The 22,871-nt window shown below is 42.8% G+C and overlaps 1 protein-coding gene across 2 annotated transcripts; it reads left to right on the top strand.

Moving 5' to 3' along the window:
* The first annotated feature begins 1,756 nt into the window (after positions 1 to 1,756).
* On the top strand, positions 1,757 to 22,331 carry kdm5a (lysine (K)-specific demethylase 5A). Of its 2 annotated transcripts, none has more exons than XM_022197672.2 (28): positions 1,757 to 2,939; positions 3,620 to 3,697; positions 4,897 to 5,019; positions 5,336 to 5,506; positions 6,474 to 6,659; positions 7,035 to 7,113; positions 7,208 to 7,299; positions 7,414 to 7,572; positions 7,769 to 7,888; positions 8,910 to 9,068; positions 9,464 to 9,645; positions 9,761 to 9,923; positions 10,016 to 10,135; positions 10,236 to 10,430; positions 10,555 to 10,736; positions 11,362 to 11,486; positions 11,616 to 11,766; positions 11,951 to 12,071; positions 12,304 to 12,480; positions 12,778 to 12,956; positions 13,845 to 14,163; positions 14,270 to 14,830; positions 14,957 to 15,115; positions 16,719 to 16,847; positions 16,945 to 17,092; positions 17,291 to 17,511; positions 17,700 to 18,173; positions 21,481 to 22,331. In XM_022197672.2, exons 1-28 carry the CDS (start codon positions 2,793 to 2,795, stop codon positions 21,796 to 21,798), a joined length of 5,238 nt encoding a protein of 1,745 aa, XP_022053364.1. In that variant the 5' UTR covers positions 1,757 to 2,792; the 3' UTR covers positions 21,799 to 22,331. The 2 variants fall into 2 exon arrangements, with proteins under 2 accessions (XP_022053364.1, XP_022053363.1); XM_022197671.2 differs by having other exon boundaries at positions 6,474 to 6,707.
* Positions 22,332 to 22,871: the final 540 nt, after the last annotated feature.

Raw genomic sequence — 22,871 nt, 5'->3', positions numbered from 1 at the left:
ACTCTCAGTTGCAGCGCCACCTGTTGGAGGGACAATATATGCTGTATAACTGGCCTCTACATGATCAAATCAGCCTGAAACTTTTCATGAGTGATCAGAGTCCAGCCCTCATCACATCCACTGTTTGAAATACACTCTGAGTTACAGCGCCACCTGGTGGTGGATGGGCAGGAAATGCTGTATAACTAGTCTGAACATGCTCCAATCTGGCTGAAATTTTACGTGTGATTAAACTCTGGTCCAGATGTGATTCAGAGGCCGACACACACTCTCAGTCACAGTGCCACCTGGTGAACGTGCATGGATTCGCCGACCAGCGTGGATGCGAGGACCCGTCCATCGCTGCTTGCAGCTTTAATTTTTAATTGCACTTTTATAGCAAGACTTGTGAGGCATTTAAAGACAAATGGAAAACAGACTTCTAGGCCTTGCTTTTGTTGGCATTCTGCAAGGTTTTTCTCTCTCAGATGGAATTGAAGCGGGGTGATTTTCAACTAGAAACTTTTGCAGCAACAAAACTAACCGTTATTGCCATGTCAAATGGCTATTCATGTATATAGCATTTTAATTTTAGCAGAAACATCAAATTAAATCACATATTTATTCTGCTTAATTTTCATACAAACTTAGTGCAGCCGTAGGCGGTGTTCTGTCACAGAAAGTGCTGCAGTCTTGGTGTTTAAGCTGAATTTTGCAGTTTTATTTCAACAGCTGCTTTTATCTGGATCAAACAGTCATAACACAGAAATACACAGAACTTTATGTCAGTGGTAACAAGAAAAATGTCTTTGGAACTCAGAAAAATGGACAATAACCTTTAAAATATAACCCCAGTGAATGAAATCAAGTTATTCTGATGAATTAACATAATTTTAATAGCAACGTAATCATTGCAATCATTTTTTTGCAGGTGGAAAATTGCAGGATATGAGCCAAATTGTTCCTTGAAAGTTATTTCAACTACAAAAATGGCGGGAGTGGTTATAATGTAAGACACAGAGCAGTAAAAATAATGCAGACTAGGATAATTGCATCCAATCAGTTTTTGGGAGGCAGCTCATTACTTATGGCACAACAACTCTGTAACTTTAAAGCTACGGCCGTTGAAAATGTGTGCAGCAAAAGAAAGAAATTTTTTTTTTTAATTTATAAAAAAAGATAGCAAAACAGTGTGGCATTGAAATAGAAATTGCACAATTTTTTCAACTTATGTAACCAAACATCAGCATTATGGTGCTACTATATCCTTAATTTATCCCTAAATTCCATTATCGGTCTTTAAGTTTATTGATAGCATATAACAACACTCTCCCGCTGTATTTCCAACACAAAACAACAAAACACACTGAAACGTGCTGGCTTGCACCTTTTTGTGGAGACACAAAGGAACAGACAGAGAAATCACAGGTGTGCAACACTGAACACCTGCAAAGTTTTCTCTCTCGGGCCTCTGGGGAAAACCCACAAGAAATGCACCGTTTGAAATCCGACACCAAGGCGTTCTCACAAGCTGTTAGAAATTCCTTTCCTGGTCTACAAGGCTATACATTCATCTTTAGAATAGTTAATAAGACAAAATTACACAGACAGATGCACTTAAGTAAAAGCATCGTCAATACACAGTTTGTTCAATGAGGAAACCAGTCAGTTAAGTTTGACTTTTTGCAACTCAAGGACACATAAAAAACAAAACTAAACACTGTTTCTGATACAGTCTGTTTCAAATTGATATAACAATGCGAATTCGGAAGTAGGCAACATTTCCGAGGGTCCCCGAAGGCACCATAACAGCTCTCTCCACCTTGCTAGTCCTAGCTAGCACGTCGGCTAATGCGGCTACCACACCTACAGACGACGTTAAATTGCACGGAAAGTCATCCGGGATAAACTAAAAACGAAGATAGCACTGCCTTTGTTCGATAGGATTTAATTTCTTCTACTTAAACAAAGGCGGACGGCCGCGCTCGACCGACTTCGCCAGCTAACGTCGATGTTAGCTGCGCAACGCAACGGACGGCTAAGCTGATTTTTTTTAGCCCGCAAATTAGCCGTGTGCTAGTTATCCAAGTGCTCTAATGAATGGGGGCTGATGCGCGGAGTGGAGACACCAGTCTACAATGTACGCTCCCTGCTAGCCGCCTCCTTGTTGTGGTCCGGCTTGACTGGCACCAGCAGAAGTGGACTGGAGTTTTATTTTTGGGGAGGAGGAACCCTGACGAGCAAGCTAACGAACATTACGGGACTTAGCTAACTTTGTGGGAAATGCATCATCACGGAGGAATCATGCACCGCTCGGGAACACAGACAACAGCGACGTTAGCTTGCGTAACCTAATATCGCAGCTGTGTGACAGAAAAAAAGATTGTTTTGTGTTGTGTTTGAACTTCTTTCTGAATCCTGCGGGCCGAGGTTTCACCGCAGAGTTGATTTTTGTCGGTTTCGGGGAAGGAATGGAGACACATCGGAGTGACCCTGCCCTCCGTCCCAGGTAGGGGAGCAGCGCCGGAGACTCCCCGACCTAGCCTGGCCCACTGTTTACGGATGATGGGAGCTCATCCATCGGTGGCAGCTTGCTTCATGGATTTTTCACTTTCACTGTCATTCAAGTGATTTGTTATTTTCTGCATATTTTAAAAATAAAAGGATCATGACGGACGCGGAGGAAGTTCCACAACAAGATAATCAATTCTTGTAATAATAAAAACAACAACAATAATCATGGACTGTTGAGTCCAACAGCTTTGGATCGCATTTTTATCTGCAAAGACTGCTTTCCTGGGAAACACTCCGACATGTCTGCGTTTGCTGAGTTCGTCCCCCCTCCTGAATGCCCGGTGTTTGAGCCGAGTTGGGAGGATTTCTCGGATCCTTTAGGATTCATCAACAAGATCCGACCCATTGCAGAGAAAACGGGCATCTGCAAGATCCGACCCCCCGAGGTAAACCCCACGTATCTTGAAACACTGGAGGAATCCCTGGGTTCAATGGTCCCGGTTTTACTTTGGGCCTGCGTGGGTTTTTGCAAAAGGCAAACGACGTTACTAGTTGCCATTAGTCTAATAGAGGTCAAAGAAGGCTTAATTTCTTTGCACTCAGCTGCACACACTCGGTTTTATTCCTGTGTTGCAGTGGTTTGTGTTTGTTCTGGTGGAAAGTTCTTAAAAATGGAGACTAGATTCAACAGTGGTGGTTATTATTTCTTTGTTTTTGTTTTCCTGGTGGCTAGCTGAGTTACAGTACAATAATGGCACCATGTTAGCTTCGAAGATGCGACATTGGGCCACATTCAGGCCTGTAGCTCCTGTCACACTATAAATATATATTTATGCTATAATTATATGTTGTGTTGATATTCCAGCAAGCTTTTAAGTGCATTTAAATTTGCTAAGACTTTGGATTTTCTATCCATGTGACTACCAAGAATAGTTCTGAAAAATGATGCCAATAATATCTTCAACCAGTCTGTATATTGTTAGAATTTATGCAGTTTTCCTGAAAAAGACTACTCAGACTTTTAAATCTGTGTCAGTTGTGCAGTTGCATGATTATGTGTGTTCTTGTTATCGTTTCCTCATTGCTAAAGTTGAATTGGAAATGCTTCTCTTTTCTTGTCTATCAGGACTGGCAGCCTCCCTTCGCCTGCGATGTTCGCAACTTCCGCTTCACTCCCAGAGTACAAAGACTGAATGAACTTGAGGTGAGTTTGGCCCACAAGTTGCATCATGCAGCCATAAATGAAATTACAAAGAAAATATGTGTTTCAAGCATTGCTTCAGAAGAAAAAAAATTAAGAACTCTGATTGACAAGCATATATTGTAGAAGTTTTTGCAACCTCCTTTTGAATCAGAGAAACAGTTCATCTATGTGCTGCAACAAGGTGTGTTGTTAATTATCTCATTAATGCAACTTGGATGATAGTTGAGTATGCAGACCGGAGCCCTTTGCAGGCTTTGGGTACATAACAGAGTTGCACAATATTGGAAAAAAACTGGTACTGCAATATTTAGTTTTTTTTTGCAATACATTCTGTGATTTTTCTGTTTTCTTTCTAAAGTACAGAGAATCTCACCAGAAGATATTTATTAAGCTGCGTTTGTTCCTATTTCTCTCTTTTTAATTTTTATTCTTATTATTACTTGCTCTACATTTGTACATATGTTTATCCCCTATTTCTTCTTATGTCATTGTTGCACTGACTGCTCTACGTGCCTTTTTAATTGCCCCCTGGGGACAAATGAAGTTTTCTGAATCTGAATCAGTGTGTCCAAGAAGGCTTAAATCAGAGTGATGTTCTGTCAGCCAGAGTTTTCTTGAAGATTAATTCTTGAAAATGAAACCTGTGCAAGTTTTCCATTTGTAATCCACTGAAATTGTAGGGCAAAGTGAATAAAAAAAGATTTTTGGTTGCAAACTGTGTATTTTATGCTCTATAAGATGTTTTTGGTTCAGTTTTGTAGCTAAAATTATTATAAGACAAAGTGCATTGCTTATACACGCCTATCTGTTTAGTGTGTCTGCATGCAGTTCAGACTTGTGCTGTCTTGAAAGTGATATTGACATTTTAGTATGTCTGACCCAGTAAGATTGTCATCACAACGTTTACTGTGCTCATTGACATGAGACGGACACATTCAGGTGCTGTCAAAGGAAAGCATTGTATGTCTCCATCAGGTTTTTGTTCCTCACTACAGCGGCTTCTGTCTTATACCTGATGAAATTTGGATGAGTTCTTTCAGTTCAGGGCAGCGGGACAGCTTCAGTTTAGATGTTCTATGGTTTTCACATGACTCGAGAAGTCTGGTTGTGCATCAAAGGGCACTCATTTAAACATAACTTTACCTGAGGCGCTCACTGAGCGTGACATCTGTCCTCTCGTCTCTCTCCTGCTTGTTCAGGCTCTCACTCGGGTGAAGCTCAACTTTCTGGATCAAATCGCAAAGTTCTGGGAGCTGCAGGGATCCAAGATTCGATTCCCTCATGTGGAGAGGAAGGTCTTAGACCTCTATCAACTCAGCAAGGTAAAAACCTGATAAATCTTGAAAGCTTTTTTTATTGCATGCTGCGATTTAAATATGTATCACTGATTTTATGGGAGATGCTGTGAATGTGGAGGATTTTTATTTCTTGTGATAAGATGACAATTTCTCATTTGTTTATGATGCTGGAATAACACTAGCAAACGTTTGATGGATGCTATAATTAACTTCCTGTGTAGACTGCTTATAGTTGTGGGTCCACCAGTTTATTGTGGGCAACAAGATTTCCTTATTTACATTTTTGCATTGTGTGGATGGTGTCCTTTGTGCTCATATTGGACTCCTGTGTGCATTTCAGATTGTGTCGTCTGAGGGCGGCTTTGAGACGGTGTGTAAAGAGAAGATATGGTCCAAAGTGGCCAGTCGGATGGGATTCCCACCAGGAAAAGGCACCGGATCACTTCTGCGTTCTCACTATGAGAGGATCCTTTACCCCTACGAGCTCTTCCAGTCTGGAGCGACGTTAACGGTGAGTGATGCTCACTGCAATTTGTCTGTGCTTCTTGTAAGCAACGTGCAGATGTCATAATTCTGTAATTTAAATGAAAATTCCAGTTAAATAGGTTTTAGATCATCATAAGTTATTATTATTTGTCTTGTGAAGTTTCCACAGAATGGCTTATAAATTCAGGGCTGTTTGAAGGCCTTTCTGGAAGTTGTAAAACCCACATACATGTTACCACAGTATTGCACAGGCATTCGGAAATGCAGCAACTTTGCATCTTTGTATGTCAGAAATGCAGTAGGCCTTTTTTTTACCTGAAATTGTACATCCATCCATCTATCCATCCATTTTCTATAACTCCTCATTAGAATTGTGGGGGGATGTTGGAGCCTATCCCAGCTGACTTAGAATGAAGGCAGGGGACACCCTGGACTGGTCACCAGTCTATCACAGGGCTGCATGTAGAGACAAACAGTCACGCTCACATTCACACCTACGGGCAATTTTAGAATCACCGATTATCTTCAGCATGTTTTTGTGCTGTGGGAGGAAACCAGAGTACCTGGAGAAAACCCATGCATGCACAGGATTCTTGCAAATCCCAGAAAGAAAGATCTCAGAAAGATCCCAGGCCCAGTCCAGGATACGAACCGAACCAGAGATCTTTGAGCTGTGAGGCAACAGTGCTAACCAACGGGCCACTGTGCAGTCTTGAAATTGTACAGCAATTGTTAAAATTTGGGATTAGTGGATTCACAATTAAATGACTAATTTCCTAGTTAGTAGTTCATTTCTTTAGTTTCCCATTCTCTGCCATGAATTTGTTTTGACTGCTGCCAGTGCCACTCTCATGTTTCAGTCTTGGACCACTTTATATTGCACAACACAAAGCAGACTTGGTGTAACCCGTTTTTCAATTCTTAGACCTGGAAGAATGTGTACTTGACAAGGGTAATATTTCTTTCTGAACCCCACTTATTGTTCCAATCAGGGCCTCCACCGGCTGTACGATGACGGAAATGACGGAGAAGATGTAGATGAGGGAGTCGGTGAGGAAGCTGTGGAGGAAGAGGAGCAAGATGATGAGGAAGATAAGGAGAAAGACGGGGAGGGAGATGCGACACAAACCAAAGACCGACTTCTGCCTGAGAGACGCTCCAGGCGCCTAAAGTCGGAGGTAGAACACCTTGAAGAAAGTTTGCTGAAAACTGTCGGTGCTAGTCAGGTATACAAGAATCAGGTCACACTGCAAAATGTTTGATTCTGTAACAAGCTGTTATTTATCTTTAAGTTTTGTGTTAATAATGCCTTTCACTGAGTAGAATCTTTGCTGCAGAAAGGTCACACATTTTTAATTAGTGGCAGAGCAGTCATTTCACACATGAAGATTAGTCTTTTTAGCATTTGCAGCTTTGCTTTTTGCATCCCTCTCCAGCGCTCGTCCTGACTCCCAGCTGTGGCAGGCATGCTCCACAGAGGCCGTCTTAACATTTGACCTTTTAGCAGGATCGCTCTGTCTCACAGTCTGCTGTTGTTGTCGCTGTTTGTCTAGAGGGAAAACAAGGAGCCAAAGGGCCTCAAAATCTTCGGAACAAGTCCCAAGATGGTCGGCTTGGAGATCGTCCCAGCTGGTGAGTGTCATTTTGGGTTGATTTGTCTTTTCACACATGGCACAAGCAATCCGCAGAGTCACAGTGAGTATTTCTGCTTTCTCATTTCACACAGACGATGGATTCAACAAGAAGCAGCGGCACCTCAAAGCTCAGGCCTTCGCCATCAAAATGAGGCCACGGAAGGAGACACTGGAGGTCAACTTTGTAAGTACCATTTAATTCTGTTTGCCATTGATGTCTGTTGCTTCTTGGGTGACTCACTGACTTGTGAAAAGCGTGACAACCTCTGGATCTCCTGTGGCATTGATCCCTCCGCAGATTGACCTCTATCTCTGCTTGGTGTGTGGACGAGGCGACGAGGAGGATCGACTCCTGCTGTGTGACGGCTGTGACGACAGCTACCACACCTTCTGCCTCATCCCACCTCTGCAGGATGTGCCCAAGGGGGACTGGAGATGCCCTAAATGTGTTGCTGAGGTAAGGATTGGATATTGTTTGGCCATTCCAAATAATACCAAGATGATTTAAATAGATGATTTGATCATTTATGGTTATTCACACTCAAAAATCATTTTGAAAGCCTGAAGGATTTGCACCTGGAATTGGTATGTTTGACCCATTTTGGGCACAGTGTCTATTCTGTCATAAATATGTTGTTGATATTCCTTCACAGGAGTGCAGTAAACCCAGGGAGGCTTTTGGCTTTGAGCAGGCAGTGAGGGAATACACTCTGCAGAGCTTTGGAGAGATGGCCGATCACTTCAAGTCTGACTACTTTAACATGCCCGTTCATGTATGTATAACCTTCTTATTAAGCCAAAGTAAGTGAACAGTTAGAGACTGGAGGTGTTGCTCTCAGGTTTCTCTGTCGTCATGTTATAATGTTAGATTAGATTAGATAAAACAAAGTGTTTCAAATTTGCTAAAGTTTTCACGTTTGTTTGAGGGGATCTCAATCTGAGAACTTTCCTTCCATTTCTCTCTCGTGGATAACTGAAGTTTTGTTTATTTCTGCTTCTTCTGCCCTATTTGTCATGGCATGTTTAATGTCATCTGCCCCGCCACCTTCTGATGACACTGCAGGGCCCAGTTTATTTGCTTCAAATTGTTCATGGAAATATTATGCCTTGTCTAAGGGTGGCCAAAACACAACATGAACTTTACCCGTTGTCCCAGAGTCCTAAGCAGCCACAGAACACAAGTGGTAGAATTCTGATATTTATTTACACTATTTATATGATTGAAGAGTCAAGGGAGCACGTAGGCATAAGCAACAACCAAAATAAAAGGTGACCAACCCAAATACGATAGCTTACCTTCTAAAAACAGGAGAAAACCATTAAATAAAAGGATCCGTCCTCTCTCACAAACTACTACAAGTAACTATAAATCAGCCATCTGAGAGAACTGCGTGTACAAAGCCAGGATGCCAGTGTGGCCAGCTGGGAGGTGAGACAGATGGGCAGATTCTGTGCACCATGACAGTGCCGTCTTGGTTCCTATTCTGTTCGGCCGTCATCAGTCCAGGGCCAATCATCTGCAGCCTGGTTGACCAATCGTGGGCTGGCAACAGCAGACTCCACATTGCATCTGTAAACACACTCGCTTCTGACATACATATGCTGCTTCAAAGAGGATAAAACCCAGAAAGGACACAAAATAGGACAGGTGCACAACAGGATACAAGTCCAATTTGCATTTTTTCTTCTTTTTAGACTTTAATTGCAACTTTTCAAAACTTCACTTTAAATTCATACCCCAGGAAGTGATGAGAAAAAGGAGGTGTCTTCATTAAGTCTTACTTGTGTCCCCAGATGGTTCCCACTGAGTTGGTGGAGAAGGAATTCTGGCGTCTGGTCAGCAGCATCGAGGAGGACGTCATCGTAGAATACGGAGCTGACATCAGCTCCAAGGACGTGGGCAGCGGATTTCCTGTCAGGGATGGCAAGAGGAGACTGCTAGGAGATGAGGAGGTGAGAAGATCCTTACATAGATAAATGTCAATAAACTTTCCAAATGTGACTTGACAAACGTGTTGAATAATTCAATGCTGCAGTGTTAATGCAGAACTGGTAAATGGACGTCAGAACTCAAGCAGGATTTTTCTGTTGTTATTTTGAATGTGAACTGTTTAAGTGAACAGTTTATTTTTTTCACATCTGATCGCTACTGTTAGAGGTTTATGACCAGTAAACTGCTTTTCATGTCAGAGAAACATTGGATTTTATTGAGGATATTTATTCACCAGACTGCCATCTAACCAACCGCATTAAAAATTATTTTCCGTTTTGTGTAAGTGGAGTTACATTTAGTAAAAATGTGACATTTGCTCTTGAATGACTTAAAACCCCTTTTCCTCCCTTGTCAGGAGTATGCAAACTCAGGCTGGAACCTGAACAACATGCCAGTTCTGGAGCAATCAGTTCTCACCCACATTAATGTGGACATCTCGGGCATGAAGGTGCCCTGGCTTTATGTGGGCATGTGCTTCTCTTCGTTCTGCTGGCACATCGAGGACCACTGGAGTTACTCCATCAATTTCTTGCACTGGTGAGGCTACACAAACGTCGCACATGATTGTAATAACTCATGCTCATGGAAACTAACCTCAATCTGCACTTCAAATTGGGAAAGAGTAACAATTAAATGTCTTGTTTTTCTCCAGGGGTGAACCCAAGACTTGGTATGGAGTGCCGGCCTCTGCAGCAGAGAAGCTTGAAGCTGTCATGAAAAAGTTGGCTCCAGAGCTGTTTGACTCCCAGCCCGACCTCCTCCATCAGCTGGTGACCATCATGAACCCCAACATCCTCATGGAGCACGGTGTTCCTGTACGTGGGCTGGGCCAGGTTTGATCTCATTAGATATTTACGGGGTCTGCAGTGATTCTAAGTCTCATGCATCTGTATGTTTCTCGTCTCAGGTGTACAGGACCAATCAGTGTGCTGGAGAGTTTGTGGTGACCTTCCCCAGGGCCTACCACAGTGGCTTCAACCAGGGCTACAACTTTGCAGAGGCAGTCAACTTCTGCACCGCTGACTGGGTGAGGGAAAAATTCCTCTTTCAATTTGCAACACGTAATGGAGATTTATTCATTTATTTATTTATTGTGGAATTTATTTGCTCGTTGTTCACCCTCTCAGCTACCGATGGGCCGTCAGTGTGTCGCTCATTACCGGCGGCTCCACCGTTACTGCGTCTTCTCCCATGAAGAGCTGTTGTGCAAGATGGCAGCTGACCCAGAGAGCCTTGATGTGGAGCTGGCTGCTGCTGTCTTCAAAGAAATGGGAGACATGATGGATGAGGAGACAAAACTTAGACAGGCAATCCAAGAAATGGTGAGTGCCTCAGTTTTTGTTTTTAATCAATTCATGCATGTAGAAGATAATCTGGCCTTGATTTTGTGTCTTAGCTTTTCCTTCAGGAACGGCATCATCATTTCTCTTTCCTTTTTACTTACAGGGAGTGCTGTCTTCAGAGCAGGAGGTGTTTGAACTTGTCCCAGATGACGAGCGTCAGTGCCACAAGTGTAAGACAACCTGCTTCCTGTCTGCGCTGACCTGCTCCTGCAGCCCCGATCGGCTGGTTTGTCTTCACCACGCAGCAGATCTCTGTGACTGTCCAATGGGCAACAAGTGTCTTCGGTGAGAGATGTTCTTTTTGTAATGCGCTTATGTCACTATGCCAGCTCATTCTGTAGAACATAATGGTCTGGCTGCGCCTCAGTATCATTCCGCCTTAGGGGTAAAAACACACTGGCTTGTTTTTATTACATTATATCAGTCACAGTCATCTTAGGCAAGGCTAAGCGAAGGATGTGACAGCAGTGTTTACTTAAAATAGTGACAGGTGGAAAACTTGCACTCGGGGAGACAAGTGCTGTCATTAAAATGGATAATCCGCTGAATAAAACTGTCTTGGTGCGTGATCCAAATCCTCTGCAAAACTAGAATTTTCTAGTGTGATAGGTTGCAGCTCAGAGAGAAAACAGTAGCTTGCTGTAAACGGAAGGAAGAGACAAATCTGCCTGAAATGAGCAGACGGTGGCAGGCTTATAACTGCAGCCTACATCCAGTCAGACTATTAATGTGCAAACAACATCTGACAGCAAAAGAATGTGCAGTACGTTGTCAAGAAATCAATTTTTGTGTTTTGTTAAAATGAAGTCTGACACTTTATTAGCATCTTTCGGGTTTGGAGTGGTAGTTCTGTATTCTACATTTACTTGTCCACATGCACCAGATTCTCAAGGAGACGCTTATGTTTCAGGTATCGCTATGATCTGGAGGAATTTCCTTCAATGCTGTATGGCGTCAAAACACGGGCGCAGTCCTATGACACCTGGGCAAAGAGGGTCACAGAAGCCCTGGCTGCAGACCAGAAGAACAAAAAAGGTGAAATTGGTTGTTTTTGTGCCATGGGGGGGGGGGGTTATTTGTGCCTCGTTTATGTTATGTTTATACTCTGTTTGTATGAAGCTCATCTTAGTCCTCTCCATCCTTGTTTTTGTGTGATTCTCTTAGATCTCATTGAGCTCAAAGTGCTGCTAGAGGACGCAGAAGACAGAAAGTATCCTGAAAACACTTTGTTCCGTCGCCTGAGGGAGATGGTCAAAGAGGCAGAGACGTGTTCGTCTGTAGCTCAGCTGCTGCTCAGCCGCAAGCAGAGGCACAGGTCAGCCAGTATGGATGCACATAAACCCTTCATTTAATTCAACACAAGAGCAGTGTACCAATTAGTCACATTTTAGTTGACCTGTTGTCACTAGCCAGCAATTATACACAAATTCCATTTAAAAACTGGCATAGCTGTAGCTCATTGGATTAACTGAAGAGTGTTTCTTTATGTGTGTCAACAGCAGCCGCCTTCGTTCTGATAGTGGTCGCAATCGTACCAAGCTGACGGTAGATGAGCTGAAAGCCTTCGTAGACCAGCTCTACAGGCTGCCGTGCATCATCAGCCAGGCACGACAAGTTAAGGTTAGTCCAGTTTTTAAATACATGAAGCTCAGTTATGGTCACATTCAACCTAATAGTCAACAAGAAAGCTATTTAAGCTTTCCTCAGTGCATTCCCACCTTGGTTCCTTTCTCCTTTTGTTGTCCCCACTGTTCTCTCTTATTCCTCCTTGTCCTATATCCTCCTGCTTCATCAATATCACTACTATTCTGCCATACTAATCCTTCTTTACTTTTACCTCTAATGTCCTCAGGAGTTACTGGAGAATGTGGAGGACTTCCATGAGCGAGCCCAGGTGGCGCTGTCAGATGAGATGCCTGATTCGTCCAAGCTGCAGGCACTTTTGGACCTGGGCAGCGGTCTGGACGTTGAGCTGCCAGAGCTGCCTCGGCTCAAACAGGAACTCCAGCAGGCTCGCTGGCTCGACGAGGTGAGCTTTTATTAGATGCACAACCTGTTTCCCTGATTTAAATGCGTTGTTATAATTGCGGCCTCATTTAGCTGCACGTAGACCTCTTGGGTTTAAGTTCTGTGCAATGTGGATACTGAGACTGATCATGACTTTTCTTTGGTTGTTGTTTAGATGGCACAGTTACTGTATTGCTTTTATTAGGAGTAGATATCTGAATAGCTAGTTGTGATAAAGATTATAGTTAAGATCATAAATACCATAAACAGTAAAACATTTTTTCATGAGATGCAACCTTGTCTTTGTATTTTATCCCAGGTGCGTGTCACCCTAGCTGAGCCCCTCCGTGTCACTCTGGAGCTGATGAAGAGGCTGATAGACTCTGGGGTGGGTCTGGCTCCACACCACGCTGTGGAAAAGGCCATGGCAGAACTGCAAGAGATTCTCACGGTCTCAGAGAGATGGGAGGATAAGGCTCGGGCCTGCTTGCAGGCCAGGTACAGTTGCACTTGTGCACTGAAAAATAGACAAAAAAATTGTATCTAAAAAAAATTGTATCTGTATCATCTGAGCCCCAGTACCCACTGGAGTTGGAAAGATATGTATTTGGCAAATACATGGCATTGTTTGTCAGAGCCAGAAACTGTAAAATCAGGAAGAATCGTTGGCTTTTTAATGTCAAACAGTCCTCCAACTAATCGTGATTTTAATCAAAATCCCTTCATTCTACATGTCTCTGTTGAAAAATATGCCAGAAATATACAATTTGCAGTAACCAGATTCTGTGAAAAACTAAAAATTCTCATTCAACTGAGAGTCATGACCAACTGAGCTCCGACCATCACATGATGAAAATTTGTGGGCATTTCAGTTTTCACTGGGGACAAGAATGGAAAGAAAACAAAAATGCTAAATAATAGAATATCCATAGGATGGAGAGCCAATAATATAATTCACAGTGCTAGGAACATCTGTACACCCTTGGAAACATGTTGTATGTGTTGATTTCAGCTTGTTAAGGTTTTTTGTAAAACAAATAAAGATATTTCACTTTTTTCTTATTTATGAATTATGACAGTATAGCTTTTTAATACTCCACAAAGACATTTTAAGTTCTTTCTTCCTCTTACTAAGGCTATGCTGCTTTTATAGAGGATGTTATTTTTTTTATAGAGGATGTTATTTTGCAGTAAGAAATAGTCCCCCAGTTAGTAACAATATGACAGGATCAAAAGAAAATGCCCAGCTAATGCTAGGGCTTCAGAGGGTTAATCCCCATAAACTAAAGTTTTATCACAAATCACATTAAAAGTTGCAGAATGCAAAATTTACTGGTTTCTCTGATTTAACAGAAGTTTGTCCACTTTGTCCTCTTTTAAACTCAGGCCTCGACACAGCATGGTGACCCTGGAGAGCATCGTGCTGGAGGCGAGGAACATCCCGGCGTATCTGCCAAATATTCTGGCCCTCAGAGAGGCCCTGCAGAAGGCCAAGGAGTGGACTGCTAAGGTGGAGGCCATCCAGAGTGGCAGCAGCTACGCTTACCTGGAGCAGCTGGAGAGCCTGCTGGCCAGGGGTCGCTCAATCCCTGTTCGGCTGGATCCGCTGGCTCAGGTGGAGTCTCAGGTGGCTGCAGCTCGAGCCTGGAGGGAGAGGACTGCTCGCACGTTTCTTAAGAAGAACTCCACGTACACACTGCTGCAGGTGGGTCATCAGGGGAAGAGCTTATTTGATGCTTATGAGAGGCATCGATCTTTTATTTGCAGTTTAGACAAGGTAAACTAGATGATTTTTTTTTCTCTTCTCTTAGGTTCTCAGTCCTCGTGTGGACATTGGAGTTTATGGCAACAGTAAAAGCAAGAGGAAACGTGTCAAGGAGCTAATGGAGAAGGAAAGAGGCGGCTTCGACCCGGACACCCTGAGCGACCTGGAGGAGAGTCTTGAGGAGGTGCGAGACCCTTCCACTGTTGCAGCAGCCTTCAAAGCCAAAGAGCAGAAAGAAGTTGAGGCCATTCACTCACTCCGTGCTGCCAATTTAGCCAAGATGGCCATGGTGGACCGAATCGAAGAAGTCAAGTTCTGTCTGTGTCGAAAGACGGCCAGCGGCTTCATGCTGCAGTGCGAGCTTTGTAAGGACTGGTTCCACGGAGCCTGTGTTCCTCTGCCGAAGACGGGCTCTCAGAAGAAAGTGGGAGTGGGCTGGCAGAGCAATAGCAAAGACTCCAAATTCTTGTGTCCATTGTGCCAGCGGTCGAGGAGGCCGAGGCTAGAGACCATCCTGTCGCTGCTGGTTTCACTGCAGAAGCTGCCGGTGCGTCTTCCAGAAGGAGAAGCTCTCCAGTGTTTGACGGAGAGGGCAATGAGCTGGCAGGTATGCACGGAAATGAGATTACAACTGACACCTACCACCTGCTTTGTTTTGAACACTTGATTTCCAGGGTTTTCTTTTGTTCTCTACTAAACACCCACATTTACACTCTTGTAACTGTCCCTCCAGGACCGAGCACGTCAAGCTCTGGCCACCGAGGAGCTGTCTTCAGCTCTGGCAAAGCTTTCTGTGCTCAGCCAGCGTATGGTGGAGCAGGCTGCCAGGGAGAAAACTGAGAAAATCATCAACGCTGAGCTCCAGAAAGCCGCAGCCAACCCTGACTTACAGGTACTTCAGACTTTTAGTGATGCCATATTGCTTTAATGTCTTTTGTAATACAGTTCAGCTTGAGTAAGGCTACAGAATGGCTGTTTGAAGGGAACAGATTGGAAAAGTTGAGAGGGAGCTCTGGATGTAATTATGGGACGCTCCAGAAGAGGGCACTAAAATGTAAGCGTGAAATAGAGCAAAAGCTGGGCTTGTTGTAAGATGTGATGAAATGCAGGGTATCCGATGAAAGTCCGATTTTTCAAAGCTGTAATAAAGCAGCTGAAGTCCTCTTGAACCGTCAGGCTGAATTACATTACTTCACTGCTGCCTTTGAACCCTCTGAACTCCAAGCAGGTTTTGTCCTCCTATCACATTGTCACTCACTGTGGACTCATTTTCACAGTAATACAAAGTCTGAAGTCCTAAAGAGATTCAAGAATGTGTTTTGTACAGTGTAACAAACTGCAATGCCATAAGTCTTAAAAAATATTTTTACATTCCTTTTAAACTTTTGAAAACTTGGACTCAACATGTACATTTTTCCAAGTGCCCACAGATGTGACCAATGCTGGAAAAGTGGGGATGCTACATCTTGTAGATGCTTTATGTTTTTAATGTGTTTTCCTACCTGTCTCTTTTCTGCTCTGTGTAAACACAGCCGGTAGTTCAGCCAAAAAGTCCCTGAATTTTTGTTGCGTGACTGTTGCTCACAGCTGAGTCACTAATCGCTTCACTGTTGCGCTGAGGAGCTCAGAATTTTTGTTTTTCACAGGGTCATGTTAAAGGCAATGATATGTTTGTGGTATATGTTTAAACGAGACATGTAGAATAAAGTGATTTTTGATGAAGCATCATTCTTTTAATCAGTAACTTTTTAGACCTAACAGCATGTCAGCAATGATTAGTTCAAGGACTGTTGAAAATCTGACAGTTCTCTTCTTGTTTTTACAGTTTTTTGGCTCTGATCAGTGTAATGGTGCCAGTGTTTTAATAGATAACACACATTTCAAACCTACCAACAGGTTTTGGGGTCAGAGGATGTGGCTTTTAACAAACACACCTAAATGATTAGATTACACTGCAGGTGCCAACTGTTTTTACTCTGTTTGGAGATCCACTTTAACTTCATGTGCAGCTGCAACGTGGAATAGCATGCAGAACAATCTAAAACTTGACTCATTTTCATCTTTAGTGTACCTTAAGCTTCTAATTTAATTTCATATTTTACCTCCAGCTGTTCTCGTTTTAGTTGACTCATTTGTTTTTAAATTTTTGTGTTCCTTTTTAATATTTTTATTGCGGTTCTTGTTCAAATTTGCCAACATTTTTTTATTTTTTACTCCGCTGCATTGTAAATGAGGCTTCCATACCTCAGTGCGTTCCAAATTTCAGTTAAAGTTAAATGTGTTATATTTCAGTTTGGCTGCTTCTGAAGACCTCAAGCAAATCATTTGGCTTTTTTATTCGGCAGAAAGCTAAAATAAGATGGCATTAGGTGTTAATTTTGTTTAGGTTAAGTGCAGCTAAGAAATGTACACACCACGTCAGTCACCATGAAATCAGAAAACCTTCCCTTTGAGGACATTAGAGATGTTTAATAATGTGTGTTTGTGTTCCTCAGGGCCACATCCAAACTTTCCAGCAGTCTGGTTTCAGCAGGGCCACATCACCTCGCCAGTCAGTGGACTACGACGACGAGGAGACGGACTCAGACGAGGACATCAGGGAGACTTATGGTTATGACATGAAAGTGTGTGATGCCGTATTGGTCTGATTTCAAGCCTTCTATTAACAACCCGAGTTTTTTCTTATAATTTATCCCTGTTGTTGTGCATCTCTGCCTCCAGGACCCAGGTGAGGTGAAGCCCTACCTCTTCTGCGATGAGGAGATTCCTGTTAAGTCGGAGGAGATCGTCAGTCACATGTGGCCGGCTGCTACGCCTTCATTCTGCGCCGAGCACGCCTACTCGTCAGCCTCCAAGTCCTGTGTGCAAAGTGAGGCCACATTCACTCACTGACATCACTGTTGGTTTCAGTCCGCCTGCTTTTCCTCATCTGGTGTTTTTGTGCGCAAGTCATTTCAGAACAGCTTTTATTTTGTGTTCTTTTTACTCTAATGGACCTTTTAATTGGATTATTTACTCTGAAAGAAAAGTCACGCTCATCTCATGCTCAAAAATATTTACATTTCAGACCTGGGCACACCCAGGAAGCAGCCCAGGAAGACCCCCCTGGTCCCTCGGAGCCTGGAGCCGCCAGTGCTCGCGCTTTCACCGCAGGCTAAGGCCCAGCTGGAGGAGCTGATGATGCTGGGAGACCTGCTGGAGGTGTCCCTGGATGAGACCCAGCACATCTGGAGGATCCTGCAGGCTACGCACCCTCCCTCTGAAGAGAGATTTCTTCAGGTCATGGAGGTCAGGAGGTCATCCATTATGCAACCTGATTGCACAGCTGGACAGGATTGTGACTGAATGTTTGGCCTGTGTTTGATTGGTTCTGATGATGTAGCTAGAAACAGGTGACATTTCTGATAAACAAGCCTGCGCTATGTAGAGAATTAAAAATAGAAATGACTATCTTATTTTGTCTTCCTTTTCTGCAGCCTGATGACTCTCTGATGGAGAAGCCTCTGAAGATCAAACTTAAAGATTCAGAGAAGAAGAGGAAGCGGAAGCTGGAAAGAGCCGAGCACCACCACATGCTAATGGCCGCCGCTGCTGCCGGTGGAGCTTCAGTGATGGGAGAAATCCGACCGACCAAATCCAAAGAGCTGAAAAGGGTCGGTCTCGAGTTCGGCCTGGGGGGCAAACCCAAGAAGAAGAAGCTCAAACTCAATCTGGACAAGAACCGTGAGATGAAGCAGCTGGCCAAACGGCTAGCCAAGGAGGAGAAGGAGAAGAAGAGGAAAGAGAAGGCAGCAGCGAAGGCCGAGGCCATCAGAGAGGGTCTGGAGAAGAGGAAGGAGAAGAAGATTCTCGACATTCCTTCAAAGTACGATTGGTCTGGAGCTGAGGACTCCAATGATGAGAACGCAGTGTGCGCTGCCAAGAACTGTCAAAGGCCCTGTAAAGATAAGGTGAGGACTCTTGTCGTGGCATTATTGTCCAGTTTCAGCACCACAGATCCGGACCCGTGTCGCAGCAAAAGAGGCACGAGGGATGAGACATAGATGATTGATAGACACCGCTCCAGATTAGCGATTTACAAGGATCAGAGGTGACCATGTGACTGTGGACCTTCTTAAAACTCATGGTTGTCTTAAAATAATACTTTATGAATATTATTTTAAAGAAATGTGTATGCAAGGAATATGGACAGATTCCATGTGATAATTATCTCAGCTTTATAGAATATGTTGACTTTTTAAAATTAAAATGTTCCATGGAATTAATAATACTAAAAACCAATCATTATGTCAAAATAAATGACTTATAATACATACAGTTGTGCTCATAAGTTTACATACCCTGGCAGAATTTGTAAAATGTGCTCCATTCTTTAATGAAAACATGATCAGAGCAATTATAATTGCATGACAATAAATAGCTTTTTCTGAACACCAGCCCTAAATGAAAGAAAAATGTTTTCATTAACAAACACATTTGCTAAAAAAACAATGTTTCACAAATTTGGCCAGGGTATGTAAACTTATGAGCACAACTGTGTGCACATAGATATCATATTGACGGAATTTAGTGGAACCTTTACGCCCATATTTTGACATTTTATTTCACGTTAAGAGAAATTTGTTTAATGGAGAGTGGACAGGTCCATCAGATTGGGTTCTTGGTTTGTTTCCAACCCAGGACCTTTGTTGCATCTTATTCCCTCTCTTTTTGTTCTCCTTTATCATCTCTCTACTCTAATTTCTAGTAAATGCAAGAAATACCCAAAGAATTATTTATAGAATGTAGTATCAAAAGATTTGGAGTAGTAGGCCCCTTGGAGGAGGTTCAGATATTCTCATTTAATGTCTGCTGCCTCATACATGTCAAAAAACACATTTGCGCTCCTGGCTTTTTCTGATTATATGCTGTGAAAGGAATGAAACACAGATTTTTTTTTTTTTTCCCAGATGTTTGCCAGATTTTGTATCTTTAGTGTCGCAGGTAAATTCTACGTGCTACTCCTGCCGCATCACTAAAGATTCTGAAGCTTAATGTGAATGCGTTTATTCTGCATTGTGAAATTCCCCAATGTGCAGACTGACCTAATGAAACCAAGCATGATGCGCTGTTAAACGTGGCTCATTTTTTGAACTGTTGGATAGACATTACTTCACCCATCTTAGTAACATCCTAAACACTTGGAACAAACTGTTGTCTTCCTGTCAGTGACCCTGTTTTTTTGTTTTCTTAGACCAGAGTTAATCACGAACATTTCTCAAAATGAACGTCATGTAACTTTATTGAATATCAACAGCTGATAACAGCACTGGAACACCTTAAAGAGAGTTACACATAACGTATTAACAGGCCGCACTGATGTGGTCGTCTTTGGAAACGGCACTTTTCTTACCAAGTTAACCAGTGGCCAGTCTGTGTTTCCACCGAGCAGCCAATCAGAGCGCAGGAATCGGTAGGCCTGCAGCTCTGTGAGCAGAATAGATGTGATGAAATTATGAAGGTGCTGCTCCAAACTGGACTGACAACACCTGAATGTGGGATGATTAACAGCTTGAGATTTTAGGATTTTCTCAGCTGTTTCTGTCTCACAACCGCTCCTCATTTACATCAAAATTACTAATCTTGTCATTTTTTTTGTTGTATTTGTTAGTACTTTATATGTGAATCCAAGATCATCCAAGTTACCTCCAGTGCTAATTCAGAAGGTCCATACGTTTAATATCTGAGCAATAAAGTGATGACTTGTACAGGATTCACGCTGACTGGAGTCCAGGGCTTGATGGGATTCCCTGCAACCTTGAAGCAGATCACCTTGGGTAGAAAATAGCTGAAAATAGATACATAGATGTAACATATTATTAATGGCAGAGAAAACTGTGAGAAAAACAATTTAATGCACTTGTATGTAAAAAAAAAAAGTGGAACACCCAGATGTTTCCTTGCACTTCTTTTGCTTCATCATTTCTACTGATTGGAAGACAAAATGTGGATGAAGAGAAGCAGATGAGTTGGAGTTTAGGATGTGGACTGTAGACAAACCAAAGATATTTTCTGTTTCTTTAATTAGCTGTAGCGTAGCTAACAGTCCTGAGCTTTATTGAAATGCATCCATGACTATTGACAGCCTGTAAGGATCTGGAAAGTTCCCTTTTGGCTGTGTGCTCCAGTAGATGAGATAAACCGAACAATGACTGACCTGCAGCTTTGACATATGCTGTTAAAAATTACACATGAATTCTGTTACTGTAGAATTTTGTGCTTTTCTCAATGAGGCGCTACTACACGTTTTTCCTTATATATCAGTGCTATAATTGTTTCCTGTTGTTGTCTCTCTTAAAACCAGAGTCTACGATTCATCAAACACACTCAGTCTACAGTTAGTAGTTCAATATCATTTACTATTATCAGTTATTATTATTATTATCTGCCCATAGTCCATCAGCTGTCAATTCTGTGTGTCAGCTGAAAAACAAATTCAAATCTGGTGTTCGTACACAAACCTGACTCTACACTTCACATGTAATCTTGATGGGCTGTGTTTCAGTCACTTTTTCATTCACTTGTTCCATCATCTATGAACTGAAACAGAAAAATATCTCGATTAGAACAGCTTCATTGGGAACTCAAGTGCTGCCTTAATTTAGGTTGCACCTGAAGCACAGCAGGTGACATGAAAACACAATGACCCGCATCAATTTCTTGTTTATTGGTTTGAATTCCTGCTTGAAGTTTCCAGCTTCACTGAATGTCCCTCAGCCGAGTGACCTGTGAGCATACGATTAAAGCTAATGGAAACAATAGCCACAGTAGCTGCAAAGCAGGCTAACATGTCTGACATTGCTATCTAAAATAAAATGAACTGGATCTTCATTTCCTCAGATGCTGGCAGTGCATGAAGATCCTTATGTTCACTCTTACAGCAGAACATGTGGTGTGTTCAGATCAAGCTCTAGAAAGTGAATTACTTGGTAGAATAGTTGCTCTTTCTGAAGCCCCCCCCCCCCCCCCCCCCGGCAACATAGTGAGTGGACTACTGAGGACTGCATGTTCATTAGTTCCTACATAGAAGCTGAATAAAACTGACTGACTTTTGATGCTTGGAGGCCATCTTGTTGAATGTTCTCTATGTTCTCACAGATTTCATTTTACACCTCCCAGTTTTTGAGACCTGCAAAACACAGCAACAATAGATTTTCACCATTTGGAACCTTTGACAGTCACTCACGCCTGAATTTATGTCCCTGTCTGCGTTTCCAGGTGGACTGGGTGCAGTGCGACGGCGGCTGTGACGAGTGGTTCCACCAGGTCTGCGTGGGCGTGTCGTGCGAAATGGCTGAGAATGAAGACTACATCTGCATGGACTGCTCTGGGAAGGCAGCCGGCATGGGTGGTGGGATGACCGTCGAGGAAGTGGCTGAAGAGAGCGTCGTGGTTTTGTCGACGTCGATGTGCGGCGGCGGCGGCGGCGTCCAGAGCGTGGCCTCGTCTTCGGTCGTGGCCTCCTGGTCTTCTGCTTCACATCTAAACACAGCGACTTCACATCAGCAGCAGCAAGAGCCTCAGCAGGGCAGTTAGCGCTAAAGACGATGTACCAAGGACTGAGTACCTCACACACTACCCAGTATCCAGTCTGTCAACCTTGGAGAGGAAGATTTTTATGGTTGTGCTTGTCAGAAGAGAGAGACCAGAAACTGTCCAGATTATAAAGCACAAGACAAAACGTCCTCCGTGTGGCTTCAGCAGTGACATGTTCTCTCTCCAAGCACTAAGATGTGCACCGACTCAGTCCTTCTACAGCAGTTGTAGATCTAGAAACACCCACCAGCTATTTCCTAGTCCTCCTGTGAACAATAACAAGGTGTTGGTACACTCACTTACAGTCAGACACTCTCTTATTCCAGCTGTTGTATTCAGTGCAAACTGCTTCCCTCTGCCAGACCCTTCAGACAATAACATCTCAATATGTAGGACTCAAGACTAGGATAAACAAATGGTTGTAATGTAGTGGAATTATTTATAATGTACATAGCTTTTAAGCGATTAAACAAATGGATTGTGGCTTTTTGTTTTGTTTTCTCACCTTTAATAAACTATTCCTAGTCAAATCATTGATAATTGCATTTTTTTCCCTTTTTAAAGTCCTTGTTTTGTCTTATATAGAAGATTATTAGCAGGCAAACTGAAGAATTTGTAGCTTTTGTGCCATTATCTTGCCTGAATTTTCTAGAATTTTATCATGAATCACCCAATACACTCAGCAGGGGCTTATGAGAAGTTGACTGAATTCCAAGTTGTGAGTTAAGCTTCGCATTACCTGTGTTACTCATTAGCTCCATTAGAGGAAAGATGTGATGGCATGTCGGTGAGTCACACTATGAAGACTACCGTGTTGAATTTCTTTATATATGTTTTTTTTTTTAAATCCATTTCTTCCCTCTTGTATCTGCTTGCTTCACACAAAATGTATTCCATTTTTTTGGCCCGACACTTAAAGTTTTATTATTCTCAGTAATTGAATGCAGTTATGTTGCAGAAATACATGAGATGACAGGATTGTGGGTGGGAGCAGGGGGTTGTGCCGAGGTCCGCTCGGTCGAGTCAGATCCGGCGTGAACTGACCTCAGCTGCTTCAGCCTCCGTCACTGTGA

Source organism: Acanthochromis polyacanthus, chromosome 1, assembly GCF_021347895.1.
Source record: "Acanthochromis polyacanthus isolate Apoly-LR-REF ecotype Palm Island chromosome 1, KAUST_Apoly_ChrSc, whole genome shotgun sequence".
In the NCBI taxonomy this organism is placed as follows: domain Eukaryota; kingdom Metazoa; phylum Chordata; class Actinopteri; family Pomacentridae; genus Acanthochromis; species Acanthochromis polyacanthus.
The sequence above is the reverse complement of the archived record's forward strand: the minus strand, read 5'-3'. Positions and strand labels throughout refer to the sequence as shown.

Excerpts from the sequence above, each read along its gene's own strand:
- kdm5a (XM_022197671.2), top strand. The coding sequence starts at position 2,793 with ATGTCTGCGTTTGCTGAGTTCGTCCCCCCTCCTGAATGCCCGGTGTTT. Across the intron at positions 7,889-8,909 it reads ACTTTAACATGCCCGTTCAT|ATGGTTCCCACTGAGTTGGT; the intron begins GTATGTATAACC and ends TTGTGTCCCCAG. Across the intron at positions 9,646-9,760 it reads TCCATCAATTTCTTGCACTG|GGGTGAACCCAAGACTTGGT; the intron begins GTGAGGCTACAC and ends GTTTTTCTCCAG.